Genomic DNA, 17,291 nt, shown 5'->3' on the forward strand with positions numbered 1-17,291 from the left:
CAAAGGGGCCCGAGAGGGGCGAAGGGGGCTGCCCCGGGCACGGTTCATCCCCACACCTGCGCGGGGGCTGGGGGAAGAATGCGGACGGCACATTCCTCCGCTGGGGCCAGCGGGGGAGCCTCCCACAGACCCGCTGGGTGAGGAGCTCAGCCGCCTGGTTAGCAGCCGCAGCGGGGCAAGGAGGACCTGGACCTCAGAGGGCGCTACGCTCTCCGTTCTTCCCCGTCAACCGCCCACCTACACCCCGGCCCCCAAGATGCTTTCTGCGCCTCCCCCTACCTGAGGCGGCGCCAGAAGTCCCCCGCCCCAGTCTGGACACCCCTCGCGCGGGCCACACCGGAGCGGACCACGTGCGGTTTCCACTCGCCCCGTAGATGCTCGGGGCGGGTTCCTGGAGGATCTTACCTCTCCCCGGAGCCTGGCCCGGCTCCAGCTCCGCTCCTCCCGCCTCCAAGGTCACTTCAGCACCCCCGGGGTCCGCCCGGCACGGCTCGGAGGCCGCGCACGGCAGCCAGCAAACCTACGCCAAGGGAAGAGCGGGGAAAGAGGAAGGTCGGGTGGGTCAGAGGCGTGCCCGGCCCCGCACACCCATCTCCGGATTACTAACGGGGCTTCGGGGCTTCCAGGAGCCCAGGCACCCCGACGCCATCCCCGACGCCACCGCATGCGGACCCGCCCGCCCTCCGGGGAGCGTCTGGCGGGGCAAGGGCGAGGCAACTGGGTACCTGAAGTAGGAGGAAGAGGTGGAAGAGGAGGGACGCGAGAGACCCACTAGGGAGCCCCATTGCTGGAGAGAGAGGTGAGGACGCTGCCCCAACAGCGTGCTGCTGCTCCGCTAAGCTCTCCGCGCCGCTCTGAGCTCCGAAGTCTCGGGAGCAGCGGAAGGAGGCCAGGTGAGAGCCGGTGTGTGCTGATTGGCCCAGCGCCGCGAGGTCCCTCCTCCCTCGCAGGTGGGGCGGTGGCTGGCGCGGTCCTGGCACCTCCGAAGCCCCTGGAAACCCCTCCTGGCCTCCCTCCGGCGTTCTCTCGGCTTTTCTCGAGCTGCTCCCGCCAGGGACTCAGCTGTCTCACAGGTTCTGGGTTCGAGGGGGAAAAAGCAGAACAAAAATTCCACCCCACTCTTCAGCCTCCCCAGCAAGCAAAGAAAAATGTTTCTGGGTCTCGCGGCTATAGCTGAAAAAAGTGGAGAGGCATTCGAACCTGACCCGAAACAGAGGCGCCCCATTCATGTCCCCCCCTCCCCCCCCCAAGGCCCTGGGACCCAAAGCTTTGATGGAGGCGGGTGTGTCCGCCCCACTCCCGGCTACAGCCGGGTCTCCACCTCCCACGCCAGTCCACTCGGAGGGTTTAAAACGCAGTGAGTGGCGAGGAACCGCGTTACAAAATCTGCAGAAAACCCATTGCACAGCAGAACCACTGGAGCCTGGGAGAGATGCTCCCAGCGTTCGGAAGTCACGGTGGCGTCAAAGGGCACAAGGTAAAGGAGTGGTTATTAGCCTCAGAGTCTCCAGCAACACCCTCCACTCCCATAAAACATAACACCTTCTCAACTTAAATAAAGGCATTTTTTAAAATGCGGCTCTTTTTATTGGTCTTTAATACTGAATATAACCTAAGCAAAAACTGCTTGCTGCCTAAAGCAGGCTTGCTGCGAGCCCTCCTTGAACACAGCTCTGGGAGATGTGCGCGGACCTGAAGTGCTTTTCTCTTCTCGGCTCACAGGGGGCCCTGGACACAGAAACTGTGCCGGGAATTGCTGCGCCCTACACGCCCTCTCCCCACCCTCTTGTTCCCTGAAGCCTCTCCCTTTTCTTCCTCCACTCCAGCACAGATTTAGGGGTTTCGGGAGGAGATTCGAGTCTTTGCCCTCCCAGCCCCCCCCCAGGGCTGAGTTGGTGGTTTAGTCCTTCCCACCATCAGGCCTGCAGCAGGCTAAAAGGGGGACGGATTGCTTTGCGACCCTGACAGTCCTTTCTCTACCTGAGCATTGGCTCTGGGGCGCACCGCCCGCCTTCCCGCATGCGTTGCACCACTTACTATAAGCGCTGTGGCCTCAAGCAAGTGAATTGCCCCTTCTGAGCTACAGTTCTGCAAACGTCAGATGGGGCTATTACAACATCTACCATCCACCGTACTAGGAGATTAAGTGAGCTAATGCATACCGACGAGGATTAAATCAGCACCTTTAAAACGCTAAACTCAGTACCTGGCACCGAGCAAGTGCCCAAATGTTTCCTGGTATTGCTTCAACATCCGGCTCATTCGTCCTCCTCCTCCGCCTCTCGAGCCCTTTCTCTCCTCTGAAGCACCCTTACATTCCCCCAACTAAGAGAATGAGAAACGCTGTAATCCTTCAATTTCACGGCTCACGGTTCAGCGAGCAATTGGCCTCCGATATCACCGGAGCGCTGGGTCATCCGGCCCATGGTCCCTCGGGTGGAGTTGGGGACCAGGGTAGATAAAGCTCAATATAAACTGGAAGCTCGCTGAACTCTGCACCTCCCTCGCCTCGCTTTCCCGCAGGGGTCGCTTTCCGGGCGGGAGGAGAGGTAGATACCCGCGCCGGATGGGGCGGGGGGGGGGGGTGGGGGGGGGGACGGGGGAGAACCACTGGGCGGGGCAGGTCCCAGAATGTACCCTAGGGCCCCGCCTACCCTCGCCTCACAGGTTCCCCTTATCCAGCCAGGAGCCAGATGAAGCCATTAGGCGGACAGTTAAACACAAACGAGCCCGGGGATACAGGTCCTAATTAAGTAAACACCCGGCTGGAGGGTTGTTGGGCGCACTCATTTCCGCCTCCTTCTCGGGCGCTCAGCATTCCGGGCGGCGGCGGGAGAGGAGAAATTGAGAGTCAGCTCTTCCGCCCGCAGCTTGGACCACACTGCGGTCTTCTCCGTAGCTCCCTTGTCTATCGTTCGTTCGTTCGTTCGTTCGTTCATTCATTCATTAAACAATTGCTTGCTTTGTGCCAATCACTAAGGATACAATAGTGAACTAAACAGACAAACAACCTTCCATCCAAGAGTGTGGGGCATTGAGGAAAATAATTAAGTAAATATATATAATGTTAGATAACATGCGCTGTGTAGAAGAATGAGAACAGAATGGGAATATCCAATTCATGGGACAGAAGATAGGGTTGGAAATTGTAAATAAAGTGTCCGGGTAAGGGTGTAGCAGAAGACAGAATCCAGCTTGGTTGGGGGGTGGGGCGGTTCAAGTCTTAGTGAAAGGGTAGAGGAATGGTCAGGGAACCAACAGGGGTTGAGTGACAGCAGAAAGGCATTACAACTCTGAGGACTGAAGGACAAAAAGAGGTAATGGTATCTTTGGAAGTTGGAGCTGAGGAAGAGCTGGAGAGTGAGAATCACCCTTCCAAATGCGTCTGTGGTCCCAGAGAGGTAGGGCCACTGCCCAGAGCAGAGCAGGGAAGAGTAGGGGAAATACCCATGCATTGGTTTCCTTCTGCCCTTCATCTCCTGCCAGTGCCTCCAATGGTCCAAACCCACCCAGAAACCTGAGGGCAAGAAAGCCCGCCCAAGTGGTGGGGTCTTTAGCTGTCATTCTCCCCAGGCACATCGAAGGGCAGAGAAGGGCAGAAAATAGATGAGGGGCAGATGAGCAATCAGGAAGCCCAGAGGCCTCACTGAGAAATGGACAGTTGGCCCTGGGGTAGTTCAGTTGGTGAGAGTGTTATCCAAAGGCCAAGGTTGTGGGTTTGATCCCTGGTGAGGGCACATACAAGAAGCAACAAGTGAATGCATAAATAAGTGGAACAACAAATCCATGTTTCTCTCTCTCTCTCTCTCTCTCTCTCTCTCTCGCTCTCTCTCTTTCTCTCTCTCTCTCTTTCTCTCCCCTGAGAAAGCAAAAAGGCTAGTTACACTAAGGATATCTGAAGAAAGAGTATTCCAGCTAAAGAAAAGAGGCAAAGGCCCCAAGACAGTGGATAAATTACTTGGGACAGAAACATAAACAAAAAGCCAGTGTGGCTGGAGTAGAGCTAGTCAGTAAGAAATTATTTAGAGTTGGGAGGGCGGGGAGCAAATCTTGTAGAGCCTCATAGACCATGGTAAGACAAGGCAGAAATTCCAAGACTAGCTAAGAACCCAAGGACCACCACCCAGAAACCAGCTGGCACCTGACCTTCCACTAACTTTTCTTCACTAGCATAGTTAAAATCATGCCCAGGGGTGGAGATTTAACATTAAAATGAGACATGTGATGCCTGGATAGGCATGTTCCAAACATGTTTAGGAACTGCGCATGCTCCCTTAGAAATCCAAGAACTCTCTAACCCTTTCTCAGGAATCCCCACCCCTAAACTCACCTACCCTCCTCCCCCACCTTAGACCCTTTCATGTTTTCCTAATTCCCCAGAATCAGGGAGAAGGAATCATTAGGCATTTGATTATTCTCCACTCCTTGGACACAGAATAGTTTCTGACTTGCTTTGTCAAATACTATCTTGTCCTATTGATGTGGGCAGAATGACTATGATTTGGGGGTCTCTGACCAGCAGGGGTTAGTGACAGATGTACTTAATACCACTGAACTGTATCTTTTATGTATTCTACCACAATTTTTAAAAAATTACCAAAAAGAAAAAAAGAGCCCTGGCCAGTTTTCTCAGTGGTTAAAACATCAATCCCCAGTTGTAGGCTTGGCCATGGTCAAGATGCATGAAGAAGGAAGCTAATTGATGTGTCTCTCTTACATTGATGTTTCTCTCTCTCCTCCCCACCTCCACTCTTTCTAAAAAAATTCAATGGAAAAAATATCCTTTCGTGAGGATTTAAAAAAGAAAAAAGAGGGGAAAAAAGGAGTGATCAGATTCTGGGTATATTTTGAAGGTCTTGACAATAAGATTGTCTAAAGGATTGGATATGGAGTGTGAGAGGCAGATCGGGTCAAGGATGACTTCAGACTTTCGGGCCTCAGCAACCACCAGGATGGCAATGCCATTTCCTGAGATGGGAAGGTACATGTAATGGACACTCTCATGGCATCACTCAAATCCCCTGGGATCCCTTTGCTTATTTCTGCTCACCTTGGCTTCTTTGTGCTGATTCTCCTAGCAGCCAGCCCCTATGGCTCTCTTCAGAGGTCTATCCTCATGCTGTTTGTTGGAGTCCCCTTGCCCTTGCAAGGAAGTGCCCAGGAGTTCACGTTCCCAGCCCTTAGCCAATGACCAACTCTCTTTCCCCCAGACAAGCTCCCAGTGGTAACCTACCCCCAGCATCCCCTGGATCAGGCTGAAGCTTCCCTCCAGGGACTTGCTCTGAAATCACATCTTTGCGCAGCCTCTTACCCTTTTTATCCCGTTTCTCCCATTCCTTTATCTGTTAGGAGCTCTTCCTTAATAAGTCATTCAGACACATGAGTCCCTGTCTCAGGGTCTGCTTCTTGGAGTCCTATTGCAGGCAGAGCAAGTTTGGGATTGGGGAAGGTCCAGACTTGAATGTGGGGCAGGTTTAACATGCTGGGGTTGTGGGCTCCATCCCCAGTGAGGGCACGCAGGAGGAGGCAGCCGATTGATCCATGATTCTCTCATCATTGATGTTTCTCTCTCTCCTTCTCCCTTCCTCTCTCTAAAATCAATAAAAACATATTTAAATATATATATATATATAACTTCTCCAGATTTCCCCAGAGCACCCAATCAGGGAAGGGCTGTGGCATGGAAATTAGGGTCAGCACCCCGGGAGACTGAACCTTTTCCTCTGGAGACAACTGCCTGATTGCCTCGGGTGAGTTATTTCATTTCTCAAGCCCTCTGGAGCCAGTCATTCCTGTTTGATGGGTGACAATGAGAATTATCCCAAACTGAACTCCTGACCTTCCCCCCACAAACCTGCTCCTCCTGCCATCTTTCCATCTCAGAGAAAGGCAATTGCAGGCTTCCTCTTTCACTCTCTGGCTCGTCTTCTGCCACTTGCTCCCTCCGCTTCTCCTACACCGGCCTACCTGTGGTTCTCCCACACACCAGGCACGGGTCTGCCTCCAGCTCTCTGCACTTGCAGTTTCCTTGCCTGGATTGCCCTTCCCTCAGGAGTCCCCCTGCCTCTCCCTCACTCCTTCAGGTCTTGCGGCTCCTCAGAGAGGCCTTTCCAGACCTCCTGCATAGATGGCACTCTCCTATCATCCCCTCTCTCCAAGTTACCCTAGTTTTTGTTTTTTAATTAAATCTTTATTATTGAAATGATTACATATGTCCTTTTTTTCTTTACCCCATTGACCCCTTCTAGCCCGCCTCCACCCCGCTTTATTTTTTTTCATAGCATTTATCATACTCTGATTTATTAGTACATATGTACTTTTTAAAAAAAATATGTATTTTTATTGATTTCAGAGAGGAAGAGAGAGGGAAAAAGAAATGGAAACATCAATGATGAGAGAGAATCATTGATTGGCTGGCTCCTGCACACCCCCTACTGGGGATAAAGCCCACAACCCAGGCATGTGCCCTTGACTGGAATCAAACCTGGGACCCTTCAGTCCACAGGCTGACGCTCTATCCACTGAGCCAAACCAGCTAGGGCAGTGGTTGGCAAACTGCGGCCCCTTGAGTGTGGCTCTTCCACAAAATACCACGTGCAGGCGCGTACATACAGTGCAACTGAAACTTCATGGCCACACTCAAGGGGCCAAAGAGCTGCATGTGGCTCGCGAACCGCAGTTTGCCGACCACTGAGCTAGGGCCATATGTACTTTTTTTTGAGAGGCAATTTACAGTAATGATTAAGAGCAAGGGCTCTGGAGTCACAATGTCCGACATTGGATCCTGAATCCAGCTCTTCTGAGCTGTGAGACCTTGGGCAAGTGGCTTTCAACTCCCTAGTGCCTCAGGATCCGCATGGGGAAAAGTGGGATAAGCATAACAATCCCTTCTTCATGGTTATGCGTTAATATGTGTAAAGCCCTTTAGGACATAGTAAACATAAGTGTTCATTAAATTGCATTTCCTATTTCTCTCCCCTATGGAGGGAATCTTCTGTGAGAGGCAGGGATTTTTGTCTGCTTTGTTCACTGCTGTACCTGGTGTACAGACCAGCCTGGCATTAAATAGATACTAAAATATTTATAGAATGAATGAAATCAACAAGATAATAACTGTCTTGCATTTGGCAGGGTGCTAGATGCATAGAAGCAAAATCGATGTTTCTTGCCCCATCTCACAGAACTGAGATGAGAAAGGATTTTGCAAAGTTTCATACAAGTAATACAAGTCCCCCTGTCTCTCCCTCACTTCTTCAGGTCTTGCGGCTACTATCATTTTCGGAGCACGCACTGGATTCAGACTCTGTGCTAGGAACTCTCATGCATGATCTCATTCTAATCCCCACAACTTACACAGCAGTTCATATTTCCTTTTCACAGACAAGAAAACTGAGGCCACACAGCTATAACAGAGGCAAAATGACAGTATAACCCAATTCTGTCTCACTCCACAACTCATTGCCTGAATCAGTTGCCAACCTACTACCCACCAATATGTGCTAGAAGAATTAATTTGGGGAGCAGATATTAGAAAGAATTCCATATCAGATCCTTTTCTTTTAAGAACCTCTTAAACATATTTGCCTCCAGGCCAAGGTTAAATTCTGAGTCCTCAAGAAACATTTAGAAAGAGCTTTTCTACCCATTTTTGGTAGCAAGTTTCCCAGAACTTCACTCCCACACTGTACACTATGGGGATGTATCCCAAAGACAAGTGGGTATTTTTCAGTCTTTTCTAGGAAACAGCCTTAAAACTGGGTGAGGCCCTATTTCCTGCCTCTCCTCCTGTCCAATGCTCTGCACAAATGATTCCAGTTTTACTTCCTTATGTCTGTTCCTGAGCTTTCTGGGACTCTCACTGTTTTTTAAATATTTTTTTTTATTGATTTCAGAGAGGAAGGGAGAGAGGGAGAGAGATAGAAACATCAATGATGAAAAAGAATCATTGATCAGCTGTCTCTTGCATGCCCCACACATGAGCCCATATGTGCCCTGACTGGGAATCGAACCGTGACCTCCTGGTTCATAGGTCAATGCTCAACCACTGAGCACACTGGCTGGGCTGGGACTCTCACTTTTGAATCCTTAAAGTACTGAGGCAGCTGATCCCCATTGAGAAACCTAACACACATACTGTACATCCCTTTCCCCTGAGTCTCAGGCAGGGCGGTGATGCCTTCAGCACTGGTGAATTTTTGCCAAGGCCTGAGCTGTCAGTTTCAGGAGATCAGAGGCCAAGTATTTATGTATGTGTGTATATTGAGGGCATGGAACCGATCAATCAATAAGCACTCACGAAGCCCTGAATCCCTGTGGTTGGCTAAGGTCTAGAAACTTTAACAACTGTAAGGCCAAAAAGGGACCTGAAAGAAAATAATAATCTATAATAATAAAAGTGTAATATGCTAATTAGACCTGATGTCCTTCCGGATGACCTTCCAGATAAAGCGGGGGCTATAAGGGAAGCCCGGGTCTGGGTGCCAGAGGGAAGCCGAGGGAAGAAAGGGCTACTCTTGCATGAATTTCGTGCATTGGGCCTCTAGTAATATTATGTAATTCAATTAATGAAATTTAATTTAATTTGATCAATGCTATTTAATTCAATCAACTATATTTACCTAGCTTTTGACTGTCCTGCCTCAATTCTAATGCAACTAAATTATCTCAGCACTCATCCATGAACTGGTATTCAGCAAGATCCAGATCTGGAAGGTGACCTGCTCATGGCTGCACAGCAAGCTAACTTCCACTGCTTTCTCCCTCAAGATCACAAAGCTGGTTCTCATGTTTGGACTTGCTTTTGAGGTGAAATATTTTTTAAAAATTCAGTATATAAACAGACATGTATGCAGGATTGGTAAGTGTTTGGGAAAAGAAAGGCGGTTAGAAGTATTTTTGAAAAATTCAGTATATAAACAGATGTGTATGCAGGATTGCTAAGTGACTGATCAGTGTTTGGGAAAAGGAAGGCAAGTTTAATCTACTTAACCTTTTAATTTTAGTCCTTTCTGAATAACTTCAGGGCGTTAGCTAACCCTTCTCCCATCCTATCTTCCCTATTCCAACCAAGACTGTAGTCGGGCCAAGAATCTGTTTGTCTTTTTCATGGGCTCAAGGTGATCTGACCATTTGGAAAATATCAAAATCCAAAAAGCCCAGAATGTGAATGGACTTCCACAATAACATCAACCTTGGAAGGGTTGCATTTTCTGTCTTTCCTCCTCCCCCACCCCCCACTGCTATATTCTCAGCACCAACAATGGTGCCTGGCCCACAGTAGATGCTTAATAAATATTTCTTTTTTCTTTTCTTTTAAAAAAATTAATATTGAATAAAATAATAATATTTTTTCTTACATTTTGAAAATGTTTTCTGTACAGTTATCCACGGATCCTCACAGAATCCTCATTTTGTAGAAGATGAAACAGTTCAGAGAGACTGGGTGACTTATAAGGTCCCATGACTAACAAGAAGTGTTAGTGTTATCGTAATTAGCTTGTTATTATTAATAAAGAAAACAAAGGGAAGTCAGACATTATAAGCATGGACATCTGGGCGGCTTCATGAGGAAGCTACAGCTTTACCCTCCCCAGGGAACCACCTGTCCATTCCTTGCAGATCACAGGGGAAAGGATCAAACAAAGGAGGAGGTGGGTACATAAGCAGTGAACTCAGGGTGACGTAGGGAAGGTACTTGCCTGTCAGTCTAGCTTAGGAAACAACGAATTGGTTGGCAGGTGGACACCACTGGAAACATGCAGAATCTTGGAAGGGTAAAATTCCTAGACAAAGAGTTCCCTCCTCCCCTTCTTGTGTTTCCTTGCTCTGTGACCTACACTCACCCTTGTGCTCACTTCCATAGCCCTGTGGCCATGTGGGCTCCACACACAGGATACTGGACTGGACTGGACTTTAATATGGAACAGAGATTCTGGGCAGTGGCCTCATTTCTAGCCCTGCTGAAGAACATTGGACTTTTTCCATGGTGGGATGGACAGAGATGGGACCTTGGAGGGGAGCCTCCTTAATTTTACGTCATTAATAAAGGTTTCCACGAAACCCCATCCTCCCATGGGGGGATTCAGGAAATTCTTTTCCTCGTGGTAACCCAAGAACTTCACTTCCACTGATAACATTAGAAGCTCTCTCCATGCAATTCTTCCCTCCCAGCTGATGGTGACAAGAAGGAACACAGGTGGAAAAATACAAACATAAATGGAGATTAACTACCAAAATACAGGTCAAATAACTTGGTAAGGATAAAAGACTCTAGTATTTATCACTGGAGGAGGGGAAAAGAGTTTCAAAGGCCCAGGGGACACACAAGTGCCTCTCTCTGGACTCTTAACTTATTGCCATATTTGTTAATAGTAACTCCCCCTCATCCCATATCATTTAGAGCTTTGCACATTTTATTCTACTTAATTCTGTCATCTCTTTCCTGGACTACTACAGTGGCCTTCTTTAGTCCCCTCCAGCCCGTCTTCCCCTCTACGGACAGACTGATCTTTCGGTGCACAGGGCGACGCTCCAACCAACTGAGCCACACTGACCAGAGCTATATTTTTTTCTATTAGAATAACCAAGAATATGTGTTATTTGTGAGTTAAAAACCAGTCTTGCCCGAACTCTAATTTTTCAGACTGTGTAATACAGAATCTATAGATCAAAATCAGGAAGAACGTCAAGATCTCCCTTTGGATATAAAACCCCAAAATGAGATAAGTGTCCAAACAGAAGAATCCAGGAAAAAGAATAAATTAAGTTAAATAAAAAAGACGCTTCCCCCCACCACCACCATCAAAAATAAAAAATAAAAAAATAAATGGCAAGAAAAATAGAAGAATCCAGGAACAATTTTGTTTGAGAGCAAACAATTCTCCTGATCCCCAATTTCCCCATCCCCCACTAATTGTCGGTCCTTGCAGCAGCCTTTGCTTTCACACCCTCATACACAATAGTTAAGGACACCAAAGCTGATTTATCTGCCCTCCTCAAAAAAGCGACAGCAAGACAAAACATCACCAACCAGTCTTTAAAAATTTAAAGAGCCTGATAAAGTCCTCCATTCGGCATCTGCCATGGAAGGAAATCGCCCCTGGCATGCACATCTGTTGTGCTCCCCCTTTCCCAGACACCTTAGTACAAGCACCCCTTTGCCCCCCACAGCTGTTTACCCTCAGCTTCTTGCAGGAGGGTGTCTAGGCTCCTTGCCAGAGGAGTAGGAGGATGGGAAACCCCCTTATAATTCACAGGATTGAAACTAATGAGTTGATGTTCTTCAAACACGTTGAGGATCAAAGCCTGAGATCTGAAGCTTTGGCAAGAACACAGCCACCTGAGGGCATGGGTGGGCCCAAGCTGGGAGGCCCTGGATCCCAGTGCCAGGTGCTTTGCACACTGGGCTGAGCCTGCCTGCGACAAGACAGGTGTCAGGGCTGGCTGGAGAAGGCCAGGTCCCCAAGCTGATGCTAAAGAAAACGAAGGATTCAGAACCACTGTCATTCAATTAATATGGGAATTTGGGAGGAGGGAGTGCAGAAATAAACAACACAGAAGAAAACAACAATCATATCCTCATCAAACCTAATTAACCAATGTTAGATTTTAGCTGTTTTGCCCCCAGTTTTTTTCCTATGCATGACTTTTTTTAAATGATGCAATTAGTGTACTTTTTGTATAATAAGAAAAATAGAACATTCCAATTAAAGCAAAATCCTTTTTTATTTCTACTTAGAAATCCATTCCCACTTTTGCCTTTGAAGAGACAAACACTCTAAGACAGTTTTTTGTCCTCCTCCCTTTTAAAATACTTTAAAAAATATTTATTATTGATTTCAGAGAGGAAGGAAGTGGGAGAAAGAGATAGAAACATCGATGATGAGAGAGAATCTTTGATTGGCTGCCTCCTGCACACACCACACTGGGGATTGAGCCCGTAACCTGGGGATGTGTCCTGTCTGGGAATCAAATCCATGACCTTCTGGTTCATAGGTTGACACTCAACCACTGAGACATGCTGGCCAGGCTTAAAGTACTTTTCCATAAATGTTATGATCCTACAATTTACTTTTTCCACACAATCATATATTTTTGAGAATTGTCCAAGTTTATATGTATGTTAAATTTACTCCTGTATCATCTCTAGCACAAATATAAACCACATTTATTGGTGATCATATCATACCAATAGCCAACACTTAATAGCATTGACCTCTACCAAAAATTATTTCAAGTCCTTTCTGTATATTAACCCCTCGAATTCTCTCAAGGATCTAGGAGAACATAGGGGGAAGTTGAATAAATTTCTCATCGTCAAAGAGCTGGTAAGTGGCAGGGATTTGGGGCTCAAGCCTCAAAGTCCAGGCTCCTACAAACTACACCATACAACCTGCATTTGGGTTGCTTCTCAGTTTTTGAGAGTGCAAGCAGGGCCTCAGTATTGTATCAGTCAGCTATTGCTGGGTAAAAAACCATCCCCAACGCTTAATAGCTGAAAACAATAAAAATTTATTATTCCTCATGATTCTGTGGGTTGACAAGATGTTTCTCCTAATCTTACCTGGACTCACTGGCTGTGGTCAGCCGACAGCTTGGCCGAATGGCCTCACTCACATGTCTGGAGTCTCAGCTGGGATGTCTGGCCTCTTTATCCAGCTGGACTTCTTCACATGATGGTGAAAAGGTACCAAGAGTCAGAGCAGAATCTGCAAGGTCTCCTGAAGAATCTGCAATAGTCACTTCTGCTGAATTCTATTGGTTATGAAGACATAAGACTAGCTCAGATTCAAAGGGTGGGAAAATCGACCTCACCTCTTAATATGAGGGACTGCAAAGAATTTGTGGCCATTTTTAAACTATAAAGTAAGCTTCATATATGCTCCTGGTGCTTGGTGGGAGTGGTGAGGCGGTATTGTCTCTAGAATGTGCACCAAGGAGTAGAATTGCTGGAACTGAACTTTTCAACCTTAGTTTTTTAATTATATTAAGATTATTTATTTAGATATAATTTTCGTACCATAAAATTTACCATTTTAAAGTGGTGAATTCAAGAGCTTTTAAGTTGTACAACCATCACTATTATCTAATTACAGAACACTTTTATTAACCCAAAAAGGAATCCCTTACCCATTAGCAGTGAGCCCCATCCCCAACTCCTCAGCTCCTGGCAACCACCTGCAGATTTGCCTACTCAAAACATTTCATATGAATGGAATCATATAGTCCATGGTTTTCTGTGCTTAGCTTCTTTCACTTAATATAATGTTTTCAAGGTTCATCCAGGCTGTAGCATGCATCAGTACTTCATTCCTTTCTATGGCTGAATAATGTTTCATTGTATTAATAACTACATTTTGTTTATCCATTCACCAGTTGGCTATTATGAATAATGCTGCTATGGATATTCATGTACAAGTTTGTATACATATTTTCAATTCTCTAGAATATATACCTAAGAGTGGAATTGCTGGATCATATGATGATTTTATGTTTAACTTTTTGAGGAATCACCACACTGTTTTCCATAGCAGCTGAACCATTTTACATTTCCACCAGTAATGCATGAAGTTTCCAATTTCTCCACACCCTGGTCAACACTTGTTATTTTCTAGTTTTAAAAAATCACAGCCATTCTAGTGGGTGTGAAGTGGCATTTCATTGTGATTTTGATTTGTATTTCCCTAATGATTAATGATGTTGTGCATCTTTTCATGTGCTTGTTGGCCATCTGCATGTCTTTGGAGAAATATCTATTCAAATCCTATGTCCATTTTAGAAATGGGTTGTCTTTTTATTTTAATATATTTGTATTGATTTTAGAGAGAGAGGAAGGGAGAAGGAAAGCGAGAGAGAAATATCAATTGATTGCCTCCCCTGATTGGGGATTGAACCCACAACCTGGGTATGAACCCTGACTGAGAAGCAAACCAATGACCTTTCAGTGCATGGGACAATGTTCAACCAACTGAGCCACACCGGCCAGGTCATTAAAAATGGGTTGTCTTTTTATTGTTGAGTTGTAAGAATTCTTTATGTATTCTGGATGCTAGACCATTATCACATACATGATATGCAAATATTTTCTCCCATTCTGTGGATTGTCTCTTCACTTTTTTAATGCCATCCTTTAAGACACAAAAGTTTATGTTGATGAAATGCAATTCATCTATTTTTTTCTTTGGTTGCTCATGCCTTTGGTGTTATATTTAAGAAATCATTGACTAATATAAAGTCCTAAAGATTTACACCAAAGTTTTCTGCTAAGTATTTTATAGTTTTAACTCATACATTTAGGTCTTTGATTCATTTCTAGTTCATTTTTGTATATGGTGTGAGGTAAGGGTCCAGCTTCATTCCTTTGTGTGTGGATGCCCAGTTGTCCCAGCACCATCTGTTGAAAGGACTCTTCATTCCCCCATTGAATGATCTTAAAACTCTTGTTGAAAATCATTTGTCTATTATCACAATATCAAATAGCAAGAATGATAGCCAGCATGCTTGCCTTGTTCCTAGTTTGGGAATCACCCTATTTTTTTCATCATTAAGTATGCTGCTTGATATGAGATATATATATATATATATATATATATATATATATATATATCAGGAACAGAAATTTCCCTTTTAATTCTGGTTTACTAATGTTTAATAATAAATGAGTATTACATTTTATCAGCTACATTTTCCTGAAGGTATTAAACTGATTACAATCTTCTCTAACTAGATACTATGGTATATTACATTAATGAATTTTCTGCTGTTGAAATGCCCCTGCATTCCTGGGGTAACCAATAGCAATTATTTTCTACTATGAGTTCCTTTTCTAGCTCCTTGTCTCAGATCATGCATTGGAGTGGCAATGTCATTTCCTGTCTTGGCTCCTCATCAAAAACTCCAGTTGGAATGTTCTCCTAGATGCTTCCGGAAGTTTGAATTTGCTCATTAGTGATGGGGGGTGGGAAGGGGGGAGGTGGCCAAGAGGCTCTAGGGCAGAGCCTAGTGCTTTAGGCTGTGTAAGTATTTGCTATAGAGGATCCAGGTGAAAGCCAATGAAAAGTATAAGCTTATTATCTCATGTTTTGAGCACTTTCTAATACACCAGGCACTGTGCTCAGTGCTATATATACATTATTAATAATGATGCCACCTGAAACATAATTTTATTAACCAATGTCACCCCAATAAATTCAATAAAAAAGTTTTTAAAAAATAACGATGCCAGTTTGGTTGCTATAGCTCAGTGGTTGAGTGTCGACCTATGAACTAGAAGGTCATAGTTCTATCCCCAGTCAGGGCACATGCCCAGAGTTGTGGGCTCGATCCCCAGTGGGGGGTGTGCAGGAGGCAGCCAATCAAGGATTCTCTCTCATTATTGATGTTTCTATCTCTCTCTTCCTCTCCTTTCCGCTCTGAAATCAATAAAAATACATTTAAAAAAAATAATGATACCAGCTACCATTTATTGATTCTTTACTCAGTTCAGGCACTGTACTATTTGTCATACAAATAGTATTTCATGTAATCCCCATAATCACCCTATGGAAAGTGTATTATTATCTTTATTTTACAGATGAAGAAACTGAGGCTGAGAGAAGCTAATTTGCCAATGGTCATAAGCCAGAGCTAGGATTCAAAATCAAGTTTGTCTTGTTGCAGAGTTTGTGACCTTAACCACTGCTATCCTTGCTATTTTTAATTAGTTTTGTCAGCCCAAACTCCCATGATCAGTTTTAAGTACGGACAGCTCTGTGTGACTGACCACCGCCAAGTGTGACTGGCTAGTCATTTATGGTCTGACTGGTCTTAATGTGAGGCCATGACACATGCTCACATGAGGTTTTCTGAAATATCAGCTATTTTAGGGAATTCACGGTGTGTAGTTTTTTTAAAAATTGTGGGTTTTTTTAATTTGAGAGAGAGAGAGGAAGGGAGCTGGAGAGAGAGAGAGGCAGGAAGGAAGCAGGGGTACAGGGAGGGAGGGAAGGAGGAAGGAAGGGAGAGTGAGAGAGAGAGAGAGAGAGAGAGAGAGAAAGAGAGTAAGAGAGCGAGAGACAGAGAGAGAGAGAGAGAGAATTGATGAGAGAGAAACATTGATCGGCCCACACGTGCCCTGACTGGAATTGAACCTATGACCTCGAGGTGCATGGGACTACACTCAGCCAACTGAACCACACCAGCTAGAGCAGTGTGTACTTTTTAAAAAAGCTTTTAAAAAAACAATAGCTTTAGTCTGGCTGGTGTGGCTCAGTGGTTGATCTCCATTGCCCTCTTTTCTTTCTCTCACATTCCAATCCAGTAACTCCTGTTGGTTCTATCTTCCAAATATATCCAGAATTGGACCCCTTTTAAGACTGGATTATGGTCCTGATCTCCTCTGATCCCCACCTTCTGCTTTTGTCCTCAATCTGTTCACCCCACGGCAGCCAGATCATGTCACTGCTTTGCTCAAAACTCTCTTCTGTCCTTCTCAGTGCAAAAACCAAAGCTATCCTAGGGGTTCTGACCCCCTTACTTCTCAGATTTCTTCTTCTACTTCCTCCCCACTCACTCCTTTTCAGCACTCAGGCCTCTGAACTGTTCCTCAAGCACCAAGTATACCCCTGCCCATATGACTCCTTTCACCTGCAGCACTCCTCACTCAGATAGCCACAGGGCTCCCTCCCTCCCAGGATTCACATCTTGGCTCTTCCTCTACTGAGGTCTCCCTGACCTTCCTATTGAAAGGTGTACCCTTGCACACACTACTTTTCAACTCCCTCACCCTACTTTAGTTTTCACCTTAGCACTTCTCACCTTCTAACATAATACAGAACTTACTTTTATTATGTTTATTATTAGAGGCCCAGTGCACGAAAATTCGTGCACTTGGGGGGAGAGGTCCCTCAGGCCGGCCTGCGCCCTCTTGCAGTTCGGGACCCCTCGGGGGATGTCCACCTGCTGGCTTAGGCCTGCTCCCCAGGAGATCAGGCCTAAGTGGCAGCCAGACATCCCTCTGGCAGCCTGGGAGCCCTTGGAGGATGTCCAACTAACGGCTTAGGCCCACTCCCCATGGTGAGTGGGCCTAAGCCGTTAGTTGGACATCCTTAGCGCTGTCCGCTGCTGCGCTGGCCAGCCATGAGTTGGCTTCTAGCAGAGCGGCACTCCCCCCGTGGAAGCACACTGACCACCAGGGGGCAGCTCCCGCGTTGAGTGTCTGCCCCCTGGTGGTCAGTGCATGTCATAGTGACCGGTTGTTCTGCCATTAGGGTCAATTTGCATATTACCCTTTTATTATATAGGATTATCCTCTC

At 46.0% G+C, this 17,291-nt stretch overlaps 1 protein-coding gene across 1 annotated transcript in view; it reads right to left on the bottom strand.

Moving 5' to 3' along the window:
- CDH3 (cadherin 3) overlaps positions 1-876 on the bottom strand; it is a 43,280-nt gene extending 42,404 nt beyond the window's left edge. Inside the window, 2 exon segments of the mRNA XM_070399059.1 lie at positions 406-520; positions 726-876. Of these exon segments, the coding sequence (XP_070255160.1) occupies positions 406-520; positions 726-785 (175 nt within the window). The 5' untranslated portion in view covers positions 786-876.
- Positions 877-17,291: the final 16,415 nt, after the last annotated feature.

This window comes from Myotis yumanensis, unplaced genomic scaffold (genome assembly GCF_028538775.1).
Source record: "Myotis yumanensis isolate MYYU_CA2020_CCGP unplaced genomic scaffold, mMyoYum1.0.hap1 SCAF_18, whole genome shotgun sequence".
Taxonomy (NCBI): Eukaryota; Metazoa; Chordata; class Mammalia; order Chiroptera; family Vespertilionidae; genus Myotis; species Myotis yumanensis.